Source organism: Lepidochelys kempii, chromosome 27, assembly GCF_965140285.1.
Source record: "Lepidochelys kempii isolate rLepKem1 chromosome 27, rLepKem1.hap1, whole genome shotgun sequence".
Taxonomy (NCBI): domain Eukaryota; kingdom Metazoa; phylum Chordata; order Testudines; family Cheloniidae; genus Lepidochelys; species Lepidochelys kempii.
The window spans coordinates 17,932,872-17,959,004 of NC_136406.1; the positions used below are offsets into that span (position 1 = coordinate 17,932,872).

Consider the following 26,133-nt stretch of genomic DNA (forward strand, 5'->3'; position numbering starts at 1 on the left):
GAGGGGGGCGGGGCGGCTCCTCCGCGGACTTTCACTTTCGTTTCCGCGGCGGCCGCGCGGAGCCGGGAGCGGAGCCCGCAGGTACCGGGCGCGGGGGGCGCGGGACGGGGCCGCGCTTGGCCCCCGCGGGAGTCCCCCCCGCATGGGCAGGGACCCCCCCCGGGGGCACGCACAGCCCCGCCCCCAGCCATGCCCCATCTCTCCCCCCCCACGCGCCCTGGGGCCGGGCGCTCGTGCTCAGTGGGGGGCAGGGAGTGGGGGGCGCGGTGGGCACCGTCCCCGGGGGGGGCCCGGAACTTGGGGTGCTGCACCCCCCGCTCGGAGCACTAATAACCAACAGCAAACACAGGGTTTCCGCCCCCCCCCCCGCCGGGCCTGTGCCCAAGCTGCGGCCCCCACCCCCCCGCGTCACGCAGGGTGGGGCCGGGCGCTTGGGGGGCGCGGATCTGGCCTGGGGGGGCTCCGGGCCACGCGCTGGGCTGGGCATCAGGGCTTGTGCTCACCCCGTGCCCCCTGCTCCGGGCAGGCCTGGGGGGCTGGGTCCTGGCCCCCGCCAGCCCCCCGCCTCCAGCCCCCCTCGCTGCCAGGCCCTGGGGGGGGTCAGCCAAGGGGTCCGGCCTGGCCCGCAGCAGAGCCTGGCTCCCGGGCAGCACGGGGGGGGACAAGGTACTGGGGCCGGGATCCTGCCCTCGGCCCCGTGGGGCTGGGGCCCCGTGGGGTCCCTGGCTACCACTGCCCAAGCAGGGGCCCGAGTCGGGCGCTCGCCCCGCTGGGCACGGCCGCGGGGGGAGCTGGTGCCATTTCTCAACCCTCCCGTTTCAGGGCAGCATTTTCCGTCTCTGCCGCTGTCCGGCTGGCAGCCCCCCGAGAGCAAGAGCAACGCGGCCAACCTGCGCCCCCGGGGGCTGCACTGTGAACACAGGCCCCCCCGCGCCCCTTGGGGCGTCCCTGCAGGGATGGGGCCGAGCCAGGCGCCCCTGGCCAGCCTCACAGGTTGCTGCGGCCGTCTCCTCTGGCCGCGCTGCTGCTGGGTTGTGGAGAGCCCCCCGACGCCCGGCGAGGCAGCTGTGAGCTCCAGGGGGCCCTGCGGCTGCTACCTTTAGTGCTGAAAAATTCAACAGTTTGTTTAAATATTAAACCTTCCCCTTCTCGTTCTCGATCGAGGGAGACGCCGCCTGGAGACGCCTGCTCAGACTGGGCCCGGGACCCAGGAACCCGCGTCTGCAGGAGCAGTTGGTGACGTGGACACCTGACCCGCTGGGGGCAGGGGGGGACACCCTACCCCCATTTCCCACTGGGGCCTCAGGGACAGCGCCTGTATAAAAACCATAGAGAGATCCTGGCTCCAACGCAGCTGGTACGGTAACAGCTCAGTCCCCAAAAGCTCTGCGGCAAACCCCTGAGCAGGGCGCATTCTGTCTGGGCCTGGCCCAGCCTCGAGGCCAAGAGCAGCAGGGGCAAACACGGCTTTTCCTCAGGCGTCGGATCGCTCCTGGCGGAGGGCAGTAGAGGGGGAGAGCAGCAGAAACACAGGCTGATCCCTTTACCAGTTGGTGCATGGGGTGTTGGCCCAGCGGAGGCGTGTGGGGGTTGGCCTGCCCTGCACCCTGAATGGTGCTGTCCTTCCCGCCAGCAGAGGCTGTTGGAGCCTGGTGGCGCTGGCTCCCCCCTTGACACCTCTCAGTCTGCTCCTCCCAGCTTAATGAGAATTTGCAGAAACAGAGGGTCCCCCTCCCCGAGGCCCAATAAATATTTATAGGCTGTCCAGCTGCATCTTTGCATGTTCAGTGGAAGCTCATGAATAATCCAAGAGCTCAGCCCCTCTGCTTGCAGCTGAGCAGAGAAGAGGTACCCGAGCTCGGGTCACAGAGCTTGGAGCCCTTAGCAGAGACAGCATGGTCTTGCCCACGGTGCCTTTCCAAAGAGCAACACTGATGTGTATTCATGAGGGCAGGGCACCGAGGCGGCATTATTCCTTTGGCCACAGAAAGCCGGGGCCCTGACACCAAACGCGAGCCTCATGCAGCTGGGGAACGCGACGGTGCCCGTTAGTGCCTGCAGAGGTTGGCCATTCTATTGCTGCAAGAGAGAGTCAATGACCCCCCTTTGCAAGGGGTTGGTGGAAGTTTGGCCACCCTGGCAGGAGCTTGGAAGCCAGAAAACCTTCAGGCTCCCTGGAGAAAAGAGCTGCTGAGATACAAATCCAACGGAGGCCTCAGTTTCCCTTGGGGCAAATGGGGCCTTGAGTGAGGAACATCTTTCTCCAGGCATGAGAGCTCCCCCGTCTGACCCTCTGTCTGCAGGAAGTGCCTTGGGCAGAGGCTGGTGTGTTGCACAGGCTGGATGGAGACGCAAGGCCACACTCAGCTGTGCTCCAGTGACAGGAATCCAGTGTGGTTTCATGCGGGACAGTGGGTTCCTCCGGATTCCCACTGACTCGTCACACAGCTGAGCTGCGGCCTTGAAACCAGTGGGGTCTGCTCCCAGTGAGCGCCATGGGGTGAAGGGACGGGCTTCGCTCAAGGGATGCTAGGGCTGCCCGGTTTCCCCTGGATAACAACAGGCTTTGTTTGCAGATCCAAACGTGCTTTGCAAATACTCCTGAATTCAGCTGCACAAGCCTTTGTGTGGCAATCCCTTGTACAGGTGAAGAAACTGCGTCACAGAGCGGACCTACCCCCAGTGAGGAGCATGGCATTAAATATTGCCTAGGCAGGGCACATACCCCAGAACAGAACCCAGGTCGCCTGCCTGCGAGCCCAGAGCCCTGGCTCCAGAGGGGAGGGGGCAGCATGCAAGCCCTGGTGGGGGGGCTGGGAGCTTTGCTTGTTGCCTCATATCTGCGCGCCTTCCCTGCAGGAGGGTCTGGCAGCATGGATGGGCGCACGGTGCGTGTGGGGGGGATCCCAACAGACATCCCGCCAGAGAGAGTCGCCGACAAGCTCACCATCCACTTCCTGCGGGCCCGCAACGGCGGTGGAGAGATCGCAGACATCACGCTCGTCGCTGGCTCCCCAGCCTGCGCCCTCGTCACCTTTGAGGAAGCGGGAGGTAATGCAGGGGGTGAGGCTGGGGTGCTTGCACCAGGCAGTGCTTGGCAGGCTAAATTGTGTCCTGGGGCCAATGGGGGCAGGCCAAGAAGCTCTGCACAGGGGCCTAGAGGCCAGGGCACCTCCTGGGGCATTGGGCTCTCATCCTGTTGGGTAACTGGTGGAATTCCCAGCCTCCTGCCCTTCCCCAGCCTCCAACAAGGGGATGCCCCAAGAATGCGGTGGGAGAGAGGGAGGAATAAAGATCCCGCTCTGGGCCTCGTCTGGCTGGGGAGCCCAGTGGCACAGCCCGGGCCAGGGCACAGCTGGCTGACCGGTGTCTATTGCTTTGCTCGGTTTAGTGGCTCAGAGGGTCCTGGAGATGGAGAACCACCTTTTGTTGGTCGGTGGAAAGACGTACCCGCTGACAGTGACAGCGCACGCGGCCGAGCTGAGCCCTGACGAGGTAACGAGCGGGATCAGGCGGGCAGGGCCGCAGCAGCCCCCGCCGGCTGTGTACACCCCTCCCCGAGCCCTGCCGCTGCCCGGAACAGATACGCAGAGAGGAGACTCTGCTCATCCTGTTAATCTTTAAATTAGAGCTAAAGCAAACTCGTTCTATTTGTATTCAAATGACTATTTAAAAGGGGTTTTGCTGATAATGCACCTGAGGCAGGGCCCCGTTTTACACTTGGTCAGTCTGCATTTGTACCTGTCCAAGCGCAGAGGGAATAGCACTGGGGCAGGGCGAGGGGATGCGTGGGTGGCGGGGGTCATTAAGCCCAGCTGTCTGCTCCCGCATGGCCAGGCAAGGGCTTCTGTTCACTTCTCTGCCATTTCATGAGCCAGGAAAGCAGGCGATTTCCCTCGGGGGGAGGGCAGTCAGGGGAAGGGCTGGTGTCAGAGACCTTGAGGAAGTTCTGCCCTTCCTCGGCTGTCAGGGAGCTGGCGCCGTGGCCAGCTGCCGGCTCTGGGCGTTGGTGTCACAGAAGCTCAGCGGGGTCTGTGACATCACAGTCATCTCCCTGGCAACGGCGTGTGATGTCAGAGACAGGCAGCCTGGGGCCTGCTGGGGACACTGCAGCCAGAGCAGAGGGAGTGGGAAGCGGCTGGAGCCTGGCTCCACGTGCAGGGGCCTGAGAGTTATAGAAGTGGGGAGGCCTGGCCCCTTTGCAGAGCTCTCTGCGCACATGGGAGATGCTGTAGCTGCGGTAAACTCGCACTCGGCTCCACTCCCTGCTCGCCGAGCCCTTTGTGCCGCGCGTGGAGGGGAGAGTTCTGCTCCAGGCTGCTGGCTCTCTGTCAGCCCTGGCCGCACGGCCCTCCAGCGACGGTGCTGGCCGAGCTCAGCCCTCTGCCTGTGTCCGTGCTCCGTGCACTCCCGCCTGGGCACGCCCTCTCCATCGCCACGGGCAGCGATTGCAGCACGAAGCTACGTGAGGTTTGTTTGCCTGCCCTTGAGGAGAGCAAACACAGAGTGAAAGGGAAGGTGGGGGCGCTTGGCGCTTGGCCTTGAAGTGACCCTGGGAGCCGTGGTGAGATAATGTGTCCTGATGATGCCGGGGTGGTGGAGTGGGGCCGGTCAGGGGGTCGTCTCCCTCCTGCAGTGGGGCTGTTTGCCATCAGTCGCTGTCCTCTGACTCCTCTGGTCCTGTCCCCCCAGATCTTCGTGCGCGTTTGTATGATCATCGACTACGGGAGGCTCCTGGACGGCAAAACCCTCCTGAGAAGCCTGCGCAGACGTTACGGTGCCGTGCAGTTCAGCTTCGACCCTAAGGAGACGCTGTGCACTGTCAAGGGGCCGTTCACGGAGCTGCAGGCCTTCAGCAGGGAGCTGCTAAGGAGCCAGCACGCTGGAGAGGGCCCCCCGGAGGGAGTCAGCCACCCAGTCACAGGGACGTCCGCTTCCCACCAGGGGCCCCGCTCCCCTTTGCCAGAGCCGAGGGTGGAGAAGCAGCCAAGTCCGGGCCAAGTGCACGAGGAGGTGTCTGAGCCCCCGTTGCACAGGGACCCCGTGGACGGAGAAGCTGTGGAGCAGCTGGAGGACTTCTCCTTGGTGATGGACGCGGATATCTACCTGTACATGCGGAAATTCTGCAGCGACAAGTACCAGCGGGTGCTGCACCAGCACCAGGTCGATGTGGTGGACGTCAGCAGTGACGGCATTGCTGTTCTCTACCTCCAGGCCTCCTCGAAGAACATGGGGAACATCAGCTCCATGGTGCAAGCCCGCCTGGCGCTGCTGGGCCTCTATCAGCAGCTGGAAGCCAGTCTGCGCAAGGAGAAGATCAGCAAGGGGGAGCTGAGCAGTGACATGAGGTCTCAGAGGGCCCTGCTAGAGGACCTGCAGAAGCTGTGCCCCCTGCTTTTTTGTCACGAAGATGAGCGGCATCTCTATCTCATCGGGAATCTGGTCGATGTCTCCCAGGCCAAACAATACATCCAAGATCGAACCACCGGGAGAAGAGCCACAGCCGGCCTCAGGATGCCCAACACCTCCCTGGCCACCTACACAGCCGCCCTTCATGGAGGGGATGCCAGACTGGGCAAGCCCGAACCTCCGGTGGATCCTTCACCCCCAAGACTTAGCCCTGGCAAGTTTGAGTCTAAAGGTGAACACAAGCTAGCCGCCAACTTCAGCTTCCTAAAGCACGACACGCCTGTTTCCAGTGCATGGCCCTCACTGGATCGCAGCTCCCCGTTCATAGATCAGATGGAGCTTTCTGGCAGCTGGTTAAAGGAAGCTGGCGCCCTGAGCCAGAGCGATCCAGCACCACCAAGTGGTCAGCACCACCTGCCCGTCTCTGCGCCTGTCACTGGGCCAGCGGCAGAGGGTCAGCAGAGGGAGCTGAAGGATTGGGACCAAAGGAAGGGGGACCCCCTGCTCTTGAGACCCAAGACGCTGTCTCTGTTGGCTGGAGACAAAGAAAGCAGCACTTTGCAGAGTCTTGGGGGCTGGAAAAGCCCCGTTCCCGTAAAGCCTCAGCCCATTAGCAACATGTCTAGCGCCTTCAAATCTTTGAGCCTTTTCGATACCACGGGGACCTGTTCAGCACTGGATTCGAAACCACCCGAGTCTAGCGCCCCTCTGAGACGCTCCAACAGTTTCTCCATTCCGAAGTCGAAGGCAAGCGACACACCCAGAGACCCCAGCAGGGCAGCCAGCAGGGCCCACGGGGTCAGCGAGGAGATCACCATGGATCCTGTGCAGTGGGCTTATCTGAAAGACATTCACGGCTCTGCTATTGACGGGCTGTGCAGGGAGGGAGGCGTCCTGCTCGCAGAGCGCAGCGACAAAGACTGCACCGTGCTGACGCTCACAGCTGAGGACAGGACAAAGCTCCTCCAAGCCAGGTGGAAGATGGAGGCTCTGTGCCAGACGGTGTGTCCTGCTCTCGTATGCCAGAGTCTGAGCTACTCCGAACTTGACGTGGAGGGACCCAGCGACGAGGCCCTGAATGAGCTGTGCAGCCTCTTGAAAGGATGCTCTGCCCAGGTCAGAGTCAGCAAAGACAGGTACAAACTGCATCTCACGTGCCCCAAGGAAGCGCTGCGGAGAGTCAATGAGGCGTTCCAGAGATTCTCTGCCAGGAGGCGAAGTGATCTGATGCTTTCTTCCCCGTCTCGGGGGCTGGTGGGATCTCTGTCCGAGGAATATCCAAGCCCCACGCACCAGGTGAAAACCCAGGACCCAGCGCTGGCTGCAGAATATCCCCATAGCCGGGAGGGACTGCAGCCGCTGGAGGTTAGCAGCACAACCGGCCTGTCTGACATTTCGGAGAGCGCCCCCCAGCTGAATGGTGCTGACACAGTGAGACTGTACGGTCCCGGGTGGAACGCCACGAAAACCAGTAGCTACCGGCAGGCAGTGGGGCAAGAGGACCCAAGTTACCACAGCGACTCACAGGACGTGCAGGGAGGCAGTGGCCTCCTTGATGCCAGCTTGGCAGACAGACAGAGCCTCAGCCCAAGGGACCCCCAGGAGCTGCAGAAGGGGGAGAGGCCAGCTGGAGAGCCCGAGGCAGCCAGGATAAAGCGGGTCCTGCCTGACAGATTCCAGTTCGCAAGAGACAAGAGCCGAGGAGGCCCCAGTGAGGCAGGGGGAAGCCCGAGACCCCCTGCTCATGCAGCAGATGGTGCCCCACAGTCCTTGCCCATCTGGCTCTCTAGCTCTGTGACTGCACTGCAGGCCAGGCCTGCAGCAGAGCGAGCCCCCAAGCCAGGCCAAGGGGACCCTGTGAGCCAGGAAGGCCACTTGCACCCAGCAGGAGATGGGGACTCACAGGAGACTGGGATTTCAGAGCTGGAGCTAAGAGGGCCCAGCCCTGGGCAGGAAGCCCATGAGCACAAGCTTGGGAAGTGTGATGCGTGCCAGACCTCACGCACAGCGACCTGCCGCGCCCAGTGCGGCCACTCCCTGTGCCGGACTTGTTTTGCAGCAGAAGACACGCACCCAGCCTGCTGCAGCTCCCCCAAGAGCATGAGGGCTATTAAAGGGGCATTCAAGGTCGTGACCTTGTCCCAGAGCCTGCCTGGCCACTTTCGAGACCCAACGCTCAAGATCATCTATGACATCCCTGACGGTGTGCAGGAGGTAGGTAGCCAGGCCACACAAAGAGTCTGCCACCAGGGCCTTCCCAGCCCCCTAATTATGGGACTTGGGGTAATGCCTAGGCATCCCGGTCAGCGGCCCGGGCCCTGTTGTGCTGGGCACGGCCCACACAGAACAGAGTCCCTGCCCCAAAGAGCGCACAAGAAAAGAGGCGGGTGGATAACACAGGCAGAAGGGGAGCACGGATGCCAGCTGGGGGTGAGCAGTCGTCAAAGCACACCCATAAAGAACAGAATTATGACACAGATGAACAAAATTTGTTGAGGAAGCATCAACATGGCGTTTGAAAAGGGACATCATGCCTCACCAATCTATTAGAATTCTCTGAGGGGTCAACAAGCTTGTGGACAAGGGGGATCCAGGGGATATAGTGTATATGGACTTTCAGAAAGCTTTTCACAAGGGCCCTCAGCAAAGGCTCTTAAGCAATGTAAGAAGTCATGGGAGAAGATGGAAGGTTCTCTCATGGATCAGTAACTGGTTAAAAGACAGGAAACAAAGGGGAGGAACAAATGATCAGTTTTCACAGTGGAAAGTGGTAAATAGTGGGGTCACCCAAGGATCTGTACTGGGAGCAGGGCTGGTCAACATATTCATAAATGAGCTGGAAAAGGGAGTAAACAGGAAGGTGCCAAAGTTTGCAGACGATATAAAATTACTCAAGATAGTTAAGTTCAAAGCTGCCTGCCAAGAGTTACAAAGGGATCTCACTAAACTGGGTGACTGGGCAACGAACTGGCAGATGAAATTCAGTGTTGGTAAGTGCAAAGTAATGCACATTGGAAAACATCATCCCAGCTATACATACAAAATGATGGGGTCTAAATTTGCTGTTACCACTAAGAAAGAGATCTTAGAGTCATCATAGATAATAAGTCCTTGAGAACATCTGCTCAGTGTGCAGCGGCAGTCAAAAAAGCAAACAGCGTGTTGGGAGCCGTAAGGAAAGGGATAGATAATAAGACAGTAAATATCATAATGCCTCTATATAAATCCATGGAATGCCCACATCTTGAGTACTGCATGTAGATCTGGTTGCCAAATCTCTAAACAGATAGGTTAGAATTGGAAAAGGCACAGAGAAGGGAAAGAAAAATGATTAAGTCTGTGGAACAGCTTCCGTACGAGGAGAGATTAAACAGACTAATACTGTTCAGCTTGGAAAAGAGACGACTCGGGGGGATACGATAGAGAGCTATAAAATCATGACGGGGGCGGAGAGAGTGACTAAGGAAGTGTTATTTTCCCCTTCACATAACACAAGAACCAGGGGTCACCCAATAAACTTACTAGGCAATGGGTTTAAAACAAACATAAGGAAGTACCTTCCTTACACAACGCACAGTCAACCCGTGGAACTCGTTGTCAGGGGATGTTGTGAAGGCCAAAACTATGACTGAGTTCAAAAAAGAATGGATAAGTTCAGTGAGGACAGGTCCATCAATAGCTATTAGCCAAGATGGGCAGGGACGCAACGCCATGCTCTGGGTGTCCCGAACCCTCTCGCTGCCAGGAGCCGGGACTGGGTGACGGGATGTATTGCTCAACGATTGCCCTGCTCTGTTCATTCCCTCTGGGGCACCTGGCACGGTCGGGGACAGGGATACTGGGCTAGATGGACCATTGGTCTGACCCAGTCTGGCTGTCCTGAGGTTGTCGCACTTGTTGTGGGCACAGCAGCAGAGGGGAGTTGAATGAGGCAGATACACCGTTCATCTCTGGCTGAAGGGGGCTCTGGCTTCCTGCAGGTGCCAGGCCTGCCGCCCGGTCCCTGGCAGTGGCTTTTCCCCAGCCACTCACCTTCATTTATTTATTATTTCAAGCCCAAGCCCAAGCCAGCGGTGAGAGTTACCACCAAGAGGTGGAACAGCCTTTTCCCACGTTCCCTTCCAACCCAGCAATAGCCCGGAGCAGTTTCCTCCCCCATTTCACCCCAGGGCTGAGGCACTGCAGAGAGAAGTGACCAAGAAGGAAACCCCAGCAGAGCCGGGTTTTTGCGTAGAAGTGCTGAGCAGGGGGATTGGGAGCGTGGTAGGAAACACCACGAACAGCTCCCACTAGCAGCCCCCTCTGGGCGCCAGCTTCCTGCTAACTAGCCAGCGCACCGGCTGCAGCAGCATTCCCGGCTCGCTCCTTGGGCAGGGCAGGGCAGGGCAGGGGCTGGGTCCCACAAACCAACCCTGCCTTCACGGCGCAGGGAGCGTTACCACAGCAGGTGACGAAACCCGCCTCGCCTCCCACCGGGCAAACCCGAGAGCTCCGGGCTAATTTTACGACTTTCTTCCTTCTCCCCTCCCCCACACCGCCATTTGAAGGCTGGAGACCCCCGACCCGGGAGACCATACAGGGGTGGCCGCTTCCAGGCCTTCCTGCCCGACAACAGGGAGGGGAAGAAGACATCTCAGCTGCTGCAGAAAGCATTTGAGCAGGGCCTGACCTTCCGGATCCAATCCTGTGAGGACGAGGAGGAGAGAGTGACGTGGCACCTCATTCCCCACAAAACCTCCTTCGACAAGGGCAAGGCCAGGTAGGGAACGGTGCCGGTGGTGTTTGAACGGGGCTGGGGGCCCAGGCTGCCTGTGGCCTGTTAGCTCTTGGCCTAGGAGGGAGAGGAAGGCGGCCCGGGCCTAGACACCTGGGTGCTGTGCTGAATCCACGCTTGGCATGCAGGACCTGCCAGAGCCCAAGAGCCCAATGCTGCAGCCAGCCTTGGAGCAAACCCACCGGTGGTGCAACACAGCACCAGGCCCAGGAATTGTCCGAGCCCCCCAGCTGCTTCCCTGCCCTGGCTTGGGAGGGCAGAGCCCCTCTCGTACCCTGGCGTGTGGGGCTGCAGCAGCCGCTTTGTCAGATAAGAAATGAATGAGCAAGAGCAGCATCCAAACGCCATTTTAAATGTTTCATGCTACTCCATCCCTGCCGGCCGTTTTCCATCTCTGCAAGGCAGGACCCAGTGAGACCCCAGCGAAGAGCAATTCCTGCCCCAGACCTAGGCCGCCTCTTGCTCTGGGGCTGGGAGCGTGGGGTAGCCAAGCTCTGAGAGGTTCCCTGGGTGGCTGGGGCCACTGGCTCCCTCCCCATCAGGGAAATAGGGAGTGTGGGAGAATAGGGAAAGATGCCCCCCACTTCCTGCGGTCGTTGGGAGGGGTAGGTGTGTTTGGAACATGCTCTGAGCGTTACCCGCGGGGCCACAGCCTCACGCCTCTTCCTCTCCCCTGGTAGGAATGGCTACCCAGATTCCCAGTACCTCCGCGAGGTCTGCGCTCTGCTGAGAAACTTGGGCATCGAGTGAAATTCCCAGCGCTGAGCTGCCAAAAGCCGCCCCCTCTCTGCCGTCCTCCAGCCCCAGTCAGGCTCAGCCCAGCTGGCACAAGCCACGTTCAGTTCTGAGCTGCTCAGGACAGTGCTGGTTTTTCGCTGCTTGGGCTTCATCTCCACCTCCCTTTGCTAGCCAGGAATTCCTGTGCCAAGTGTAAGTGAAAACCGAGCTGTCCAGCGGCAGCGTCTCACCAGCACCCACCCTCGCTCCAGCTGAAGGGAAGTAAAGGACTTCCAGGGACCCTGCTGGCAGCTCCAGCTCCCACTTGGATTTAGCTTGTTAACCAGCCGCCAGCAACAGCTTGTTTCGGCATCAATGAACGACCAGCATTACAGGCTGAGCCATTACCAGCTTCCAGCCCGATGCTAATCTCCAGTGGAGGCCCGTGTCTGGCTGCAGGAAAGGTCACCCTGGGACATCCCAGTTCTGCCTTTGGGAGGCTGGGAGCTGCTCGTCTTTGTAGTGTTCAGTGCTTCTGGAATGGCACTTTCCCCTTTGGCTAATGAAGCCAAAACACAGGGGGTCCCGCCTACCAGCATCCTGGGCAGTGCGGAACTACACTTGATCTCAGTTAGCCTGGGCATTTCATTCCTTGGACAGACAGTCCGGAGCTCCCGTCCCATCCCTAGGCCTCTAGCCCTGTGGGACCGTGGCCCAAACCTGCAGTGTTCAAGGCAGCACAACGCTGCACATTCCCTGTTACTTTGCATTCCGTGTAGTTGGGTGGAGAATTCCAAATAAACGAGTCTCAGTCCCCACCCTGTTCAGTAGTGCTTGGTCGTGTCTCAGGCTGGGAGCCTCAAAATGCCCCCCATTTTGGTCACAGGCAGGACTAGCAACAACTGGCTACAGGCCGCCCAGCAGCGGCTGCTGCTTCCAGAACAGAAGGGCCATTGCAGGTTGAAGTGTCTGCAGCCCCTGTGCAGAGACTGGGCTTTCTCAAGTAGCATTTTATGAGAATGTGATGGTGCATTTAAGGCTCCAAATGAACACTTGGTGCGGATGCCAGAGGGGGCAGGGCTGACCTGAAACCTTAGAAAGCAGCTGAGATCCTGGGTACATTTCACAGCAGGTGTTCAGTGCTGCTGCTCAAAAGCCATGTGCAAAATCTGCTTCCTACAATCGCAGCGCTAGGAGTGCACCCGTGGCCAGAGCTTGGGGTGAAGGTCTCCTTTTACCCACAGCACCAGCTCCCCCCAGCCCTGGCCAACAAGCCTCCCCTCTGAAGTGGAGAGGCTGTCATTGGGCCAAGAGGGGACTTCACACTCCATTCAGTTCTTGAGCCTGCTGGGAAAGCGACAAGCATGATTGGGCCTGAGCACAACAGCCCTATAACCTAGCCCCAGAAGTTGTGTCAGAGAACGGCTCTGCGCCGCTGCAGCGGGGTGGCAGCTTGGAGGGGAGACAGCCTGTCACAGCGGAGACAAGCACCCTCGTTTTCGCTCGCTTGTGTGTTACAGCGCTGTGATGAAGCTTGGACCAATATTTAAGAGCTCTGAGGTGAAGAGTTGGGGGTGAAAAACATCCTTAAGAATATTTAGTCAGGCACCAAGATCTTCTTCAGCCGGCTCTATGGGCTCAGGTTCCTCTTTCAGACCCAGCACATTCTTCCAGAGGGGAGATGCCTGCCTTATACTCAGCCCCACAAAAGGGAAGGGGGAGGGTGGGCTTGAAAGTCTGGGGGTAGAGGCTCAAGCCTGCCTAGAGCATGTTTCCGGGGCTGCTTAGCATTCGTGCCAGCAGAGAAGCAGTCCAGTAGTTCTGCGTGTGTTCTCTAACATCGGTTTATGCTCCCCCGATAAGTTTCTGTTAACAAGGGGTGACAATTGTACCCATCCAGGTTCTGCTGTGCGGGTCACTGCAGGACTTAACAAGAGCTTGCCCAGCTCATGTTGCCTGGTTATCCCATTCACCTTTCAGCTAGCCGCTCTGTTGCTAAATCCACTAACCCCCATTGCAAGCATGAGCCAATGGCTATCTGAAACCCGTAGGGTAGGTCTTGAATCTTCCCACCTTGGCTCCCATCCCAGAGTTACTGATCCAAATTGACATTATCTCCCATGTTTAAGAAAGATTAATTCAAACTGGAACAGGTATAGAGAAGGGCTACTAGGATGATCCGAGGAATGGGAAACTTGTCTTATGAAAGGAGACTCGAGGAGCTTGGCTTGTTTAGCTTGACCAAAAGAAGGCTGAGAGGAGATATGATTGCTCTCTATAAATATATCAGAGGGATACCAGGGAGGGAGAAGAATTATTTAAGCTCAGTACCAATGTGGACACAAGAACAAATGGATATAAAATGGCCATCAGGAAGTTTAGACTTGAAATTAGACGAAGGTTTCTAACCATCTGAGGAGTGAAGTTCTGGAACAGCCTTCCAAGGGAAGCAGTGGGGGCAAAAGACCTATCTGGCTTCAAGATTAAGCTTGACAAGTTTATGGAGGAGATGGTATGATGGGATAACATGATTTTGGAAATTAATTGATCTTGGACTATTAGGGGTAAATAGGCCCAATGGCCTGTGATGGGATGTTAGATGGGGTGGGATCTGAGTTACTACAGAGAATTCTTTCCTGGGTGTCTGGCTGGTGAGTCTTGCCCACATGCTTAGGGTTCAGCTGATCGCCATATTTGGGGTCAGGAAGGAATTTTCCTCCAGGGCAGATTGGCAGAGGCCCTGGGGGTTTTTTGCCTTCCTCTGCAGGGTGGGGCACGGGTCACTTGCTGGAGGATTCTCTGCACCTTGAAGTCTTTAAACCATGATTTGAGGACTTCAGTAGCTCAGACATGGGTGAGGGCTTTGTTACAGGAGTGGGTGGGTGAGATTCTGTGGCCTGCGTTGTGCAGGAGGTCAGGCTAGACGATCAGAATGGTCCGTTCTGACCTTAAAGTCTACAATTCTGTGACAGACTGGGGAGCATTTATTGCTCCCAGATTTCTTCGGTCACACAAACGAGCGTGAGATTGACGGGACAGGGGCCTGCCCGGGTCTGACAAAGGGAACTACAGATAGATTGCTGGGCCACTGACAAACCCTTGGACTTTTGCTTTATGCTTAACCCCAGTATTGTCACAAGCAGAGAAACATGCCAGCAAGGATTTTGTTATGCTTTTAATTAACATTTGAAACACGTAAGGCATACGGTAACGTTAGGCAGAAGAGCATTACACGTTGTAGTCATGTAAACAGCATTGGCACAATCGCTTTCTGTTCAACTTGGTTACACGCACAAAGCGGAATATAATTATTTTTAAAGGCGCCGTGCTGTAGGACAACAGCCCCTCGTATCTCATCTCCGCAAATCAGCTGGACGGCACAGACACTGCCATGTGTCGTAAGAGGCTCCAAGAGCAACGCATTCTCACACCGTGCTCATACGCTACCTGCCCGTCACCCTCTGCCATCACCAGCGCTTGGGGCATCCAAGACTTCATTTGGCAACAGGAGTGGTCTTATACCTCTGACAGCAGCTGCAGATGGGTCAGATTCCTGCATTGGTTGAAGTCTGATGCCCACAACTCTACTTCACACAGCTGGTTTGTAACTAAACATGCAGCTAAACTCCTTTCCCTGGTGTCTGTAGGACCTTTCCCCATCTCTCAAATACAGTCTTGATGTAGCTACGGTTCTCAACAGGGCTTATGTTTGTGCAAGCTGAGCTCCACTCCCATCTCCCAGGTGCAAGAAACATTTGTAACTTTAATAAATTTCTTATTAAACTAAACAAGCTTTTTAGTTCTAAAGCCGCCTGAGGATGGCAAAGTACGTAAAGTTGTGTTTAAGGGCCCCTTCCTGGACTGGCAGTTTTGGTAACAGATACAGCAATGATGGTTAGGTCACACTTAGACAGATACCACTGGATTTCACAATCTACACATACATACCAAAGGCAGAAGACCCTGCAAACTGGAGCAGGAGAGAGTGCAGGGAACACAGAAACCTTTAGCTAGTGCTCATAGCATCACGACACAAACTTTTGCCCTTCAGCCATTTTGCACCCATGGCACAAGATTTGAGTCAAAATGATCAATTAGCAAAATGAACATTAAGCTGCACTTCAGTTATTTTGGAACGATGCACAATTTAAGAGGCAACGTGGCACTCTTTGTTCCCTGGATGACACCAGCTGTGCCCTCAACTGTTCAGCATGCTTCCTTCTAATCAGACATCTTCTGGAGTGGAATGGCATTGTGCTTTGGTCCTTGCTAGAACAACTCGCTGTTTAACAAGTTGTTTGAGACACTGGTAATAAAGTTGTATTAAGTCTGACAATCAGTAGGTTTAATACTTACTGGGCCCTAAAACGCCAGGGTAAATAAAGGCTACTATAAAATCTAGAACAGAGCATTAGTCAGTGAGGCAGTAAAGCGCAAGGTTACACTTAATCTTCCGTAGAAAACGTAGCTACTGGGGTGCAGAGTCAATGCTAATCTCTTATCACGACTACCTAATTGCTCAGAAGGATTCAGAAGTCAGACTGAAAAGGGTATGAGAAGTTTATAGGTAGAAAATTCACCATCAGCTACACATTGCAAACAAAGAGAAAAGAAATTCCAGAGAGTCTCCGCAATGGCGACAAACCCTCAACGTCCTCAGCCTCAGGAGAGGCCAACACCAGCAAAGCTTTGCAAGAGGACAGGCCTAGAGATACTGACGCGCACGGGCAGGCTGACATCACCTTTGGCCACATCCAAATGCAGCCAACTTGGGTGAGGCATTGCCTTACGGCAGGCACTGCTGCTTAGGCTCTGGAGCAGGAGCTTCCAGGGATCAGCCTGGAGAGTCCATAAAACGCACGTGTACGAAGAGTATATCAAGGCGGAGGGTAAGCAGAGCTAGGTCACTTGTGTACCACAAGCCATATCTATTATGCAGCACACTAGTTTTTTGGCAGTATTTTAAGAGGCCAGTATGGCAAAGGCTTCAGTGACTTGCTAGTCTTACAAGTGGTCTAGAAAAGGCACTGAGATACTGTTTTCTATGCAATGCAGCATACGTCAGAGTTGTCCTACAGGAAGATACAAGATATTCCCATTTGCTTCCTTCACGCTGTATCAAAAGGGGGACTAGACTACAAAAGCCTTGCGATAGTGCCCAGGATAGGGCCAGAGTAAGGCACCAGGTGCTCTCAGCTGGCAGAGTAGAGCCAAGGGAAGTAGGAAAGTGGGATCATTTTCCCCCTTTCAAAGACTCTAGAGAACCTGAAGCTTTGCGGTGCAGTTTGTCCAGACTCCTCCTGTCTCAAGGTGAAGCCAAAATTTGGACAAGAGTAGGTCTTGGGCTTTTCCTTTTATAGCAAACAAGTGTCTGAACTGTTTTTACAAACCTGCAGTGAAATGGCACAAAACAATGGAAAGTAAAATCTAACTCACTGGGCAGGAGCGGTTCTGAGAAGGGAAAAACCCAGCGAGGAGAGTTTGTATTTAGAAAAGGTTAGAAAAAAGTTGTGCGTGTGAGTTCTGCTGCATCACATCAGGGGAGTCAACCCCCGTGTCATGAATGGAAGGAACGAAGACAGAAGAGGGTCTGAACCCAATCGTGGTTCCCTTTCTGAAGTCCTAAATGTTGGGCACCATTTTTTACCTGAAGTGAATCCTCCAGATTCCAGGCCTCATGCAGCCCAGCAGGGTAAGAGAGCTAGGAACTGAAACCCAGGCTGCACTGATGAGATAACGCAGTTGCCCCACTGTAGCGCACCCGTGAAGAAGCTGCCTGCGCCAAGAGGAAGGCTTGTCCTGTCAGCGTACGTACCGCGCCCCCCGAGGAGGCGGTGGCCGTGTCGCTGGGAGCAGCGTTGTCTACTCTGGGAGCTAGGTCGATAAAACTGCACGGCTGAGCGATGTAGTTCCACCGACGTTAGTTCCAAGCGTAGCCCAAGCCTCAGCGAAGCACCACTTACGCCTCCTGGGGCGGCTGCAGCTAATAGAGGCCGTCGCCTTCCTTTTCCTTGCACAATACAGTCCTCATGCTGATGCTGGGCCAGGTTTTCTTTAATCGGGGGAGGGACCCAGGAGGGGATGTTCACAGCCCAGGAGATCCATGTTTGCTCTTAAGAGCAGCATTTTGCTTCTGCTATGGCACCTTTACGAAAAGGGGGAAGGTGGGGGCTTGGTCCCTTCAGTTACCAAATCCAAAATACAAGCAAAGCCTGAGCTACTGCGCCATCCGCCACCCAGCAGGGCCAAACCTGACAAGCACCAAGTCCTGGGACTGCAGCAGGAGACCGAGCACCACTGGAAGGGGCGGCGCCAGTCAGGACATTAAACAAGGACAAGTTTAGATGCTCACAGACTGAACCATTCAGGTTCCCACCCACAGCTTTACCTGCACGCCTGGCATGGGCAAGCCCAGTTTTCTTCCTAGAGAGAGGAGCCCACTGGGCAGTTCCCAGCATCTCAGCAGCACTAGGAAGTACCCTGAAAACACTGACACTTCATGATTCGAGCAGACAAGCTGCAAGCCCCCTTTCGGCGCTAGCTAGCCAGCCATAGGGACGGGCAGAGGCCATGGGGACAGCCTGGGACTAGGGGAGAATCTGAAAAGCCAATTAAAACTGGAGTGGAAAGTGAAAAACAAAAGCCAGGATCTAACCAGGCGAGAGCCTCACGCCAGCGGGTTCAACAGGTCTAAGCCCAGACAGCGTGTGACTCACTCAGAACCACAGGCTGGCCCAGGGGGAGGATGCCAGCGCAGACTTTACTGGGCCTGCTCACTTCTAGAGCTGCAGCATCCCCCTCCTAGCACACACAACCGCAGAAGCAAAGGCCGACCATGAGGCTTGTTTTGTCCCAGTCTTGCAGACACCTTTTCACATTGCAGCCCTTGGTAACAAACACGAGGGTGAAGTTTAGCCTGACGGACATTCAGAGCCCAACGTTAACAAAGCACATAGAGCCAACACAAATGGGTCAGTCATTTCGGAGACACTGCTGAGTTCTTTCAGTCTCCAGACCCAGCCTTGACCACAGAATTGGTTTAGACTTTCCCTAACGGTTTGGGAGCAGAAAATGGACGAGAGCAAATTGCTGAATTGAAATTTCTCTTTAGTATTCATATAGCACCAGCCTAACTCCTCCTCAGGATACACGCAGCGTGAACAGAGAAGGAACAGCAAATTAAAAAGCTACAGCGTGACCAGCATGTAAGATACTAAGCTGGGCTTAGAAAAACTGGCCTTTTGCCAGCTGATTGGCATTAAAGGCCTAGGACTGGGGGTGTGGGGAAGAGGAGGGGGAGGAGGAAGGGAAGTGTTGTGACAGCAGGAATAATGGCAAAGAAATAACCAGCACTAGAACAACGTACGGTCTGATGTTTTTTTCCTACAGCAATTTCATTGACAAGCATCTCTGGCTTGGCACATTCGTCTGTCAAACGTGCATCTTAAGACTGCAAAAAGGGCTCGGTTTCTATGGAGACAGTCAATGGTTGCCATAACAATTTGCGTTTACACTTTGCAGCAACATACTACGCAGCCATTAGTCACTGACTGCTTGGAGGCCAGAGAGGCGTTGCCAGAGAAGAAGAACTTGGTTTGGAATTTGGGAAAGGAAATTAACAACCAGGTGAGAAAAGCAGGGCTAAGGCTGGAGGTGTCACATTCAATGTTACACAATCACACCTGGGAGAGGCTGGCTATGGCAGGTGCATATGATTCACAACCCAAGGTGCTCACAGTCCTAGAACTGGCTTTAAAAATGTATCATTCCCTTAATGGGGAAGATGGCAGGGACTGAGCCGTCCATTCCCAGGTCCCAAAAGGGTTAGGAGTTAAACCACAAATTCACAACCTGCAGACAGGTCTCCTTGCTTTAGTTTTCCTCTTTTTTGGGTTCTTCCTTCGGCAGTTCAGGAACTAGGATGACTTTCCCAACGTTCTTCTTCTCCTGCATCTGCCTCATGGCATCGGCCACCTAGAAAGAAAGAAGTCCCGTGAAAGGAGATCCACACCTGCCTCGCTGCACCACTCGGGCGACATGCCAGCCCAGGGGTGTCCACACAGTGACATTTTCATCTACAGCATAACCACGGGTCAGCAACTGCTGGACATTCACACATCCCACACAACGGAGAATGCTGGGTACTCCTGGGCAGCTATCCCACGCTGCCTCGACAGGGGAGAGCGCGCTCAGAGCACATGGGCCCAGAGCAGCGCACTCCAGGGCGTCCCACTGAACAGAGAGCCGGGAGGAAGGAGGAATATGTCCAACAGGTTACGCTGACACCGCTAGGGCTTCTTGCGACACAAACAAACTGTGCCAAAACAGCTACTGAGAGACAGCCTAGTGTCAGGAAGGGAGAAAAGCATGTAGCACTAGGCAAAGGCCGTACAGTACCATCAGTCTGGAATCAGTGGGGAGCTCTGCCTAAAAAGGTACAGCACATTCTAGCCCCCAGCGTTAGCCATGCTGCATCAGGGATGAGCCATGTCTGCAGATGACCGTGCCACTCAGCGGTCACCACCAGAGAGGAGAGCGGACAGGGCCATTGGCGCACCTTGCAGGGACATCTTATGCTAGCCACAAGGATCCTGCTGCTTTGATCCCCAGCTGGAGTAACCGGCAGTGCTGCCGAGTCCAGCCGCCCTATGGTGAAGGCTCCCAGAACATCAGGCTTGGACCGTTCCATCTCTAGTCAGTTTGGAAAGCCCGGAAGAAGCAGTTTGCCTTCAGCTCCCTGGAAGGCGCTGTCCTCGTCACCATGCCAAGCAGACATGCTGATGAGATGCTCATGTTCGCCTGCGTCTCTCTGGGGCACCGCGCTCCCTCATGCACAGACCACTGGGAGGTGCCGGCTCATTGCAAAGTGGATGGCCAGATCAATGCAGGCAGAGCAGAAGCTGTTTGCTAGTAATGCAATCAGAGTCCCATTACGAGCTGCTCTTTCCGGCAGGAGGAGATCAGCACAGTGATGCACCGGGACCACATGCCTCCTGCCAGAGTTAATTTAAACAGACTGCAGGGAACGGGAGGAAAGGGAGATCAGAACCAAGGGCAGGGGAGGCCGACATAAGATGTTTTACCAGGTAACTAACTACCTGGTAAGCACCTGAGTGTCTCCCCGGCTCCGGAAGGGTTTCCCAGCTGCATCCCCCACACCTCACAGAACGGGACTCAAAGAAGGGCCCACTCCACGGCACTTCCCAACACAAAGCTGACAGCACGGTCTTAACATCTAGCAGGCACTTCAGTTTGGGCAAACATCTCCCTCACCCACTGTCGAGTCAGGGCAGGCTTGGGAAGTCCCAGGACTGGGCAGGAAAATGCTCCTGGTGCATGTTCAGGGCCACCATGCTGGGTTCTAAATGGGGTGAACACCCCAGCCCTGCCTCCACTGTCTGTGGTGTCTCCATCCCCGTAGCTGTAGCTGAATGCTTCAGCGAGAGCATGGCACAGGCACGAAGCATGTATTGCTCCAACCAGTGCTTGGGCCAGAAGCCAATCTGACACCAACGGCTACGAGCGAATGCACACGCTTTGCTAGCAGCAAAGGGGCTACAAACTACCATCGGAAAGAGAAATCTGCTCCTTCCTGCCGCGACGTTCCTGCCAAATCCCTCTCTCCCCCACCCCTGGAGACTGGCTGCTCTAGCGTAGCAAGCGCCCTCCTGCCACGCCATGCTGGCCCTTCGGTGAGACTCAGCTAGTGGACAGACAGTTCCATCACTCTTCTTTAAGCCCTTTGCACCTCTGTATTTTGGGCCCAGGTTACTCCGAGACCCTTTACGGGAATCTCCCCCCCATCTCTTTTGGCTTCTGCTGTCGAGACCTGAGAAGCAGCTATTCTTTCTGGGTGAAGGGGAACAAGTCACCCAGCTCTGCTCCTCACTGGAGAGGACTTCTGCCCCTGGCTGGGCCTGAAGGGCTAACACACTTCCATGCATTACTGTCCATTCACTGACAGCGGAGATGACTTGGGTGGCCTCTGCCCAACACCTATGAGGCAGCCTGGACAGTTAAGCTCAGAGAAGCAGAGACTTCCTGGGCCGCTCTGAGCTCGGGCAGCCTGACATGCTTAGACTGAAATCAGAGCTATATCAGCAGGCTCCAGAAGCTGCTTGGTAGAGTCCAGCAAACTCCTGAGACTTAACCCCTGGCTCCCACGATTGCTACTGGCCAGCAGCTTTCGGGTAAGAAAGCCACTCCAGGCTGCCTGTCTTACAAATCAGCTCCCCAGTGGAGATTCTGGCCCACTCGGCAGGAGGGGCGCACAGCTCCCTCCAGCCCTGCTCTTGAGCACGATCCACCAGCACTCTTGCCCCACACGGTGATGTTTGATTTCAAGGTCTGGAGCTGTAGAGGAGGGTTAAGCAATTCTAGTGTATGCCAGAAGCTGACAATCTCTGCAGAGAACAATGGGCAATACGATTAACAGAACCACCACTATCTCCAGAGAAAACACCATGTGACCACAGCTTAGCCAGACAATCCCTTGCTCTGGGCAGACACAAGGAGCTCAGGGAGAGTCAGCAGTCAAGTGGTCATTTGACTACATTCCAGCCACCTTATGTATCTCCTTTGAAGACAGACTTGATTAAAGGACTTTTAACAGCACCACAGCACTCGCCCCAGGCTTGGAAAGGAGTCAGGGTTTTTTTAAATGTTGATTTCAGTTGCAGATAGATTTCCAGTTGGCAATTCTTCAACAACAACAACAAAAAAAACTTTCAAAAACAGACTCCAACATGAAACTGCAGAACTAGAATTAATTTGCAAACTGGACACCATCAAATTAGGCCTGAATAAAGACTGGGAGTGGTTGGGTCATTACAAAACCTAAACCTAATTTCCCCCATACTAAATTTCCCCCTACTGTTACTCACACCTTCTTGTCAACTGTTTGAAATGGGCCACTCTCATTACCACTACAAAAGTTATTTTTCCTCCCTTGGTATCCTCCTGTTAATTGAATTGTCTCGTTAGACTGGCCTCACACTTGGCAAGGCAACTCACATCTTTTCATGTATTTATACCTGCTCCTGTATTTTCCACTCCATGCATCTGATGAAGTGGGTTCTAGCCCACGAAAGCTTATGCCCAAATAAATTTGTTAGTCTCTAAGGTGCCACAAGGACTCCTTGTTGTTTTTGCTGATACAGACTAACACGCTACCCCTCTAAAACCTGTTTAAAGTCTTTGGAGCTGTGTTGTGCCTGAAACCAAGACATGTTGTGGCAGGCACTGTGCCCACATCCCAGCTCATCTTCAAACCCAGAGTCCCATTCGTTATCAGTCCCGTGCACCTCACTCCCAGTTCTGCAGATGCCCCTGAATCCCGACCCACAGGACCCCTGCTATCCCGGTCCTGGTCTCTCGCTGTGAAGCGATAAAGATGTCAGCTCTTTTCTCAGAGCCCATTTCGTCTGAAGTCATTGTTTAACTCTGGACTAGGTCACAAATGGTGACAGGAAACCAGTGCAGTAATTCTCTGCCATCCTCCAGCCAGGCATTGTTTTCTGATCCTCAACTCTTTTAGGGCCCTTTAGAATACTTGGTTTGGGAATTTTTTCATCACACTGTTAAAGACCATTCTGCAGAGCCATCATCACAAACTATCGCTGTGCTATGTGACTGAGCGGAGCAGGGCAGGGTCTGCATCAGGAGAATTCTCTCGTTAGCAACGCTGGTTTGAATCCACCTATTACAACATGCGGGGTTTAGCAGAAAGATCTAGTTTCGTAAGAGCTCCCCCAGCCCCAGAGACAGCTCAGGGTGGAGAGCCCAGAGTCTACAGCAGAATTTGACTGGACATAAGGATGCACCAAATGCAGAAATGTGTAACAGCCGTTTAGGAAGCCGCAGTCTCACTTTGCAGCATCTCCACTTTGTTCTGCTGCCTCAGTTTCCAATCAGCAGAAAAATCTGAGGGTAAAGCAACAAAATGACCCACCCACCCACATACAGTTTCCTCTGTAATTACTGAGCAGAGATTCAATGCAGTCTCTAGTATGACACGCACAGCACACGCCCCACATGCAGCGTGCAGCGCTGCTGTTTGTAATTAATCAATGTAACTCAGCCCTTTAGCCCTTTCTCCGTCCACAGCTTGGGAACGCCTCGAAACCTCAGTCTAAAAGGCATTTAAAACAAGAAGAAAGTGACTTAATTCTCCTGCTCTTTGTATGTTCAGTGTTCCCCTTCCCGCCCCCCCAGAAACGAGCAGGTCAGGTACCCGCCCCCTCTGCAGAGAGGACACAGGGGCTCCCAGCAAAGCTTTGCTGGAGAAGTGGAGGGAGTGTAAGCGAGGGAGAGCTCAGGAATTTACGCAAGTAACAGCCCACGGGAACTGCTGGCCTCGGACGTGAGAACACCTTCCACCGAGGTGCACCTGGGACCCAGGCTGGGCCTTTGAGTGCAGAAGCTGCACTCGCAGTGCGCAGCCAGGGACTCGGGTAGGTCCACCGCCGGCTCCAACACTCCCCACGCCAAGGATGAGAGCATCCAATGCACCCACAACTCCCAACGGCAAGCACAAGCCTGGCCACACTCCTCCCATGGCCACTCCCAACTCCCCCTTTGCTTTCTGCAGGGCAGCCTGTGCTGTGGGGACAGCACTCCCACGGCTGGGAACAAGGCTCCTCCTCTGCGTGGGCTGGCTGCTTAAGCAGAGAGTTCCCAGGGCACACTGAGCAGCCCTAGGCACAGACAGAGAGTTACTCTGCTAAGGGGAAGAGAACAAGCACGGATGTCTCCCACTCAGAGCGAGGAATCTGCAGGACACAATAAGAACACATACTCAGCAGGATACGCCCCCTTCTCCCCACCCTCCCCGCAGGGAGAAACCACAGCCCGTGCCAACCCAAACCCAGTGAGGAGCATGTAGGAGCCAACAGCTGTTGAGTGAAATCAGTACATTGGCCTCTTCCCCAGGACTCTGCCGTCCACCGCTGCAACGGGGTTCCCCTGCTCTGGCCCCAGGGATTCCGCGGCCCCAAGGCCTCACAGCACTGTACAGGGGACTTTGGGGTGAAGCTACCTGATGTGCAAGTTCACTCTCCAATTCTCCTGCACACGCACACCTCTCTGATGAGCTGCGATTCCAGGCTTACCACACATGGACCAACGGAAAGCAGTCATGCAGACACCCAGCACATTACCAGCCCCTAGAGGCCTCCTGCATTTTACTCCAGATTCCCCCAAGGTCTCTGCTCCAAGATACCACTTAGCGCTTGGCACTCTCTGCTCGCTCCGTTACCACTAGCAGCCACACCTGGCTCTGACACTAGCAATCCAAGCTGAGTTCCTGCTGGTAGCTCTCTGCCTGGCGGAGAGGAGATTCATTAATCCTGTGAACAGCACCGATCTTGATAATCTGCTTCAGTTTACACCATAGGTGCTGGAACAAGGAGTGCGGGGGATGCTGCTACACCCCCTGACTTGAAGTGGTTTCCATCATATGCAGGGTTTATAATTTGATTTAATGGCTCTCAGCACCCCCACTGTACACATTGTTCCAGCCCCCCTGGTTTACACTGCTGAGTACAAGTTCCCTAAGCAAGTCAGCGTCTCCTGTAATCCACAGTGCCCCAATTTAAACCCATCCTCAAGGCTCCAAGATCCAATCTCCATCCTTCCAGTTTGGACTGGGGGGGAGGCAAGTAGAGGTTAACGCACTAGGAGACTCCCTGCAAGAAAAGGGACGATGCTCCTTAACCAGCCAGAGCTTTGGGGGAACAAGGGCTGCACTCCTTCACCTCTGGCTTAGCTTCCAGGGTGGAGCTTGAACCCAGGTCTCCCAGGGGAGAGCAATTATTATCTGAATTGTGCTAGCGTGCAGTCGAGGATCAGGGCCCCACTGCGCAAGGCACAGGGCACACACAGTTCCTGCCTCAGAGAGCCTGACGCTCCAAATCCAGTGGAAATCAAAGGGACACTGGGCACAGAGTGCTGAAGGCTTCAGCCACTTAGTTCAGATGCCAGTCACCCAGCCAGTTCCACTGAAGAGCTGCACTGCTCTTCTCTGCATGAGAGCACTGCGGGGGGAGAGTGGTGGTCTTGTGGCTGAGACTGAACTGGGATGCAGGAGATCTGGGTTCATTTCCCAGCTCTGATGCTCCCGGTGTGACCCCGGGCCAGACACTTAATCTCTCTGGACCAGTTCCCTGTCTGTGAAATGGAAATAATAATATTCCCTTCTCCCACCCTTTGTCTGGCTTGTCTATTTAGATTATAAGCTCCCTGGCTCAGGGACTCTCTCAGTGTGTCCAGATCCAGCACATGGCACAACGCAGCCCATCTTGGTTGGGACCTCGACTGCAAAACAAAACCGATCCCAGAGACCGTGACCCAGAACTCTGCCGAACCCAGCTAGGAACAGGAGCAGCAGCTTTCCCTGCAGCACTCTCTCTCTTACGGAGGCTGCCAGCCTGCACCACGACTCAGACTCACCTGCTCAAAGGGCCATACGGAGTCTATTTTGGGTTTGATTTTGCCCTGGTTGTACAGGCTAACCAGCTTGGCCACTACACCCCCAATGAGCTCAAATTCTTCATCCATGTAACCCAGGTGGTAGCCGCACACGGCCTTGTTGAGGTGCAGGAGCTGCAGAGCGTTGATACTGAATTGGTTCCACCATGTCTTCGCCATGGCCACCAGGTTCTTCTTCTGCCCAGTGAGCAGGTTGGCCACCCCTAGGAGGAAGTCAAGGCCACAGTCACGCTCAGAGCTCTCAAAAAGCTAATGCCTGGTGACGAACCCAGTGCACCAGATCTAAGACAGCTCCGAGAGCACAGAATACTCACTCCACCTGCACACTCAGGATCAGGTAAGGCCAGGATCTACCAAAGAAAGGCAGAAGCAAATAGGCTTTGAGTGATGCAACAGAGACCCCTTTGGGCCAGCAGATGTGCAGGGTCATTGCTAGGGTAAGTATTCAAAACCGGACAGTTTCTTATCTTAGGACAGGCAGCAAGTTAACACAGCTAGATTTAGGTGCCAAGCCAGTGAGACTGGTGCAACGTCAGAGTACTGCTGATGCTAAAATGCAGCCAGCCGTGTTGGCCGAATCCACCCCAAGCTAGGGTTTCGGAGCCTGGCCCGCTGTAATGGTTAATCCTGCCAAAACACTCTGCAGTCCACAGAGTGAGGAGGCCAATGCCAAGGGAGGGAATGCAGTCAGCGTGAGATTCCTGCATATCCCGTCGGGCTGTGTGAGGGCTTTGTCTGTGGGGACA

General features: G+C 55.2%; 2 protein-coding genes across 4 annotated transcripts in view; one reads left to right on the forward strand and one right to left on the reverse strand.

Annotated features, from left to right (window-relative positions):
* Positions 1–15,487, forward strand: LOC140904052 (uncharacterized). Of its 3 annotated transcripts, none has more exons than XM_078850762.1 (7): positions 1–81; positions 1,165–1,357; positions 2,860–3,051; positions 3,392–3,495; positions 4,693–7,623; positions 9,957–10,168; positions 10,864–15,487. In XM_078850762.1, exons 3-7 carry the CDS (start codon positions 2,874–2,876, stop codon positions 10,931–10,933), a joined length of 3,495 nt encoding a protein of 1,164 aa, XP_078706888.1. In that variant the 5' UTR covers positions 1–81; positions 1,165–1,357; positions 2,860–2,873; the 3' UTR covers positions 10,934–15,487. The 3 variants fall into 3 exon arrangements, with proteins under 3 accessions (XP_078706888.1, XP_078706889.1, XP_073182357.2); XM_078850763.1 differs by having other exon boundaries at positions 8–81; positions 1,169–1,357; XM_073326256.2 differs by lacking the exon at positions 1–81 and having other exon boundaries at positions 93–1,357.
* Positions 14,061–26,133, reverse strand: part of VAT1 (vesicle amine transport 1) — a 25,190-nt gene continuing 13,117 nt past the window's right edge. Inside the window, exons 5-6 of the mRNA XM_073326257.2 lie at positions 25,349–25,590; positions 14,061–18,874 (exon numbers count right to left, since the gene is read on the reverse strand). Of these exons, the coding sequence (XP_073182358.1) occupies positions 18,773–18,874; positions 25,349–25,590 (344 nt within the window). The 3' untranslated portion in view covers positions 14,061–18,772. The remainder of the gene's footprint in view (positions 18,875–25,348; positions 25,591–26,133) is intronic.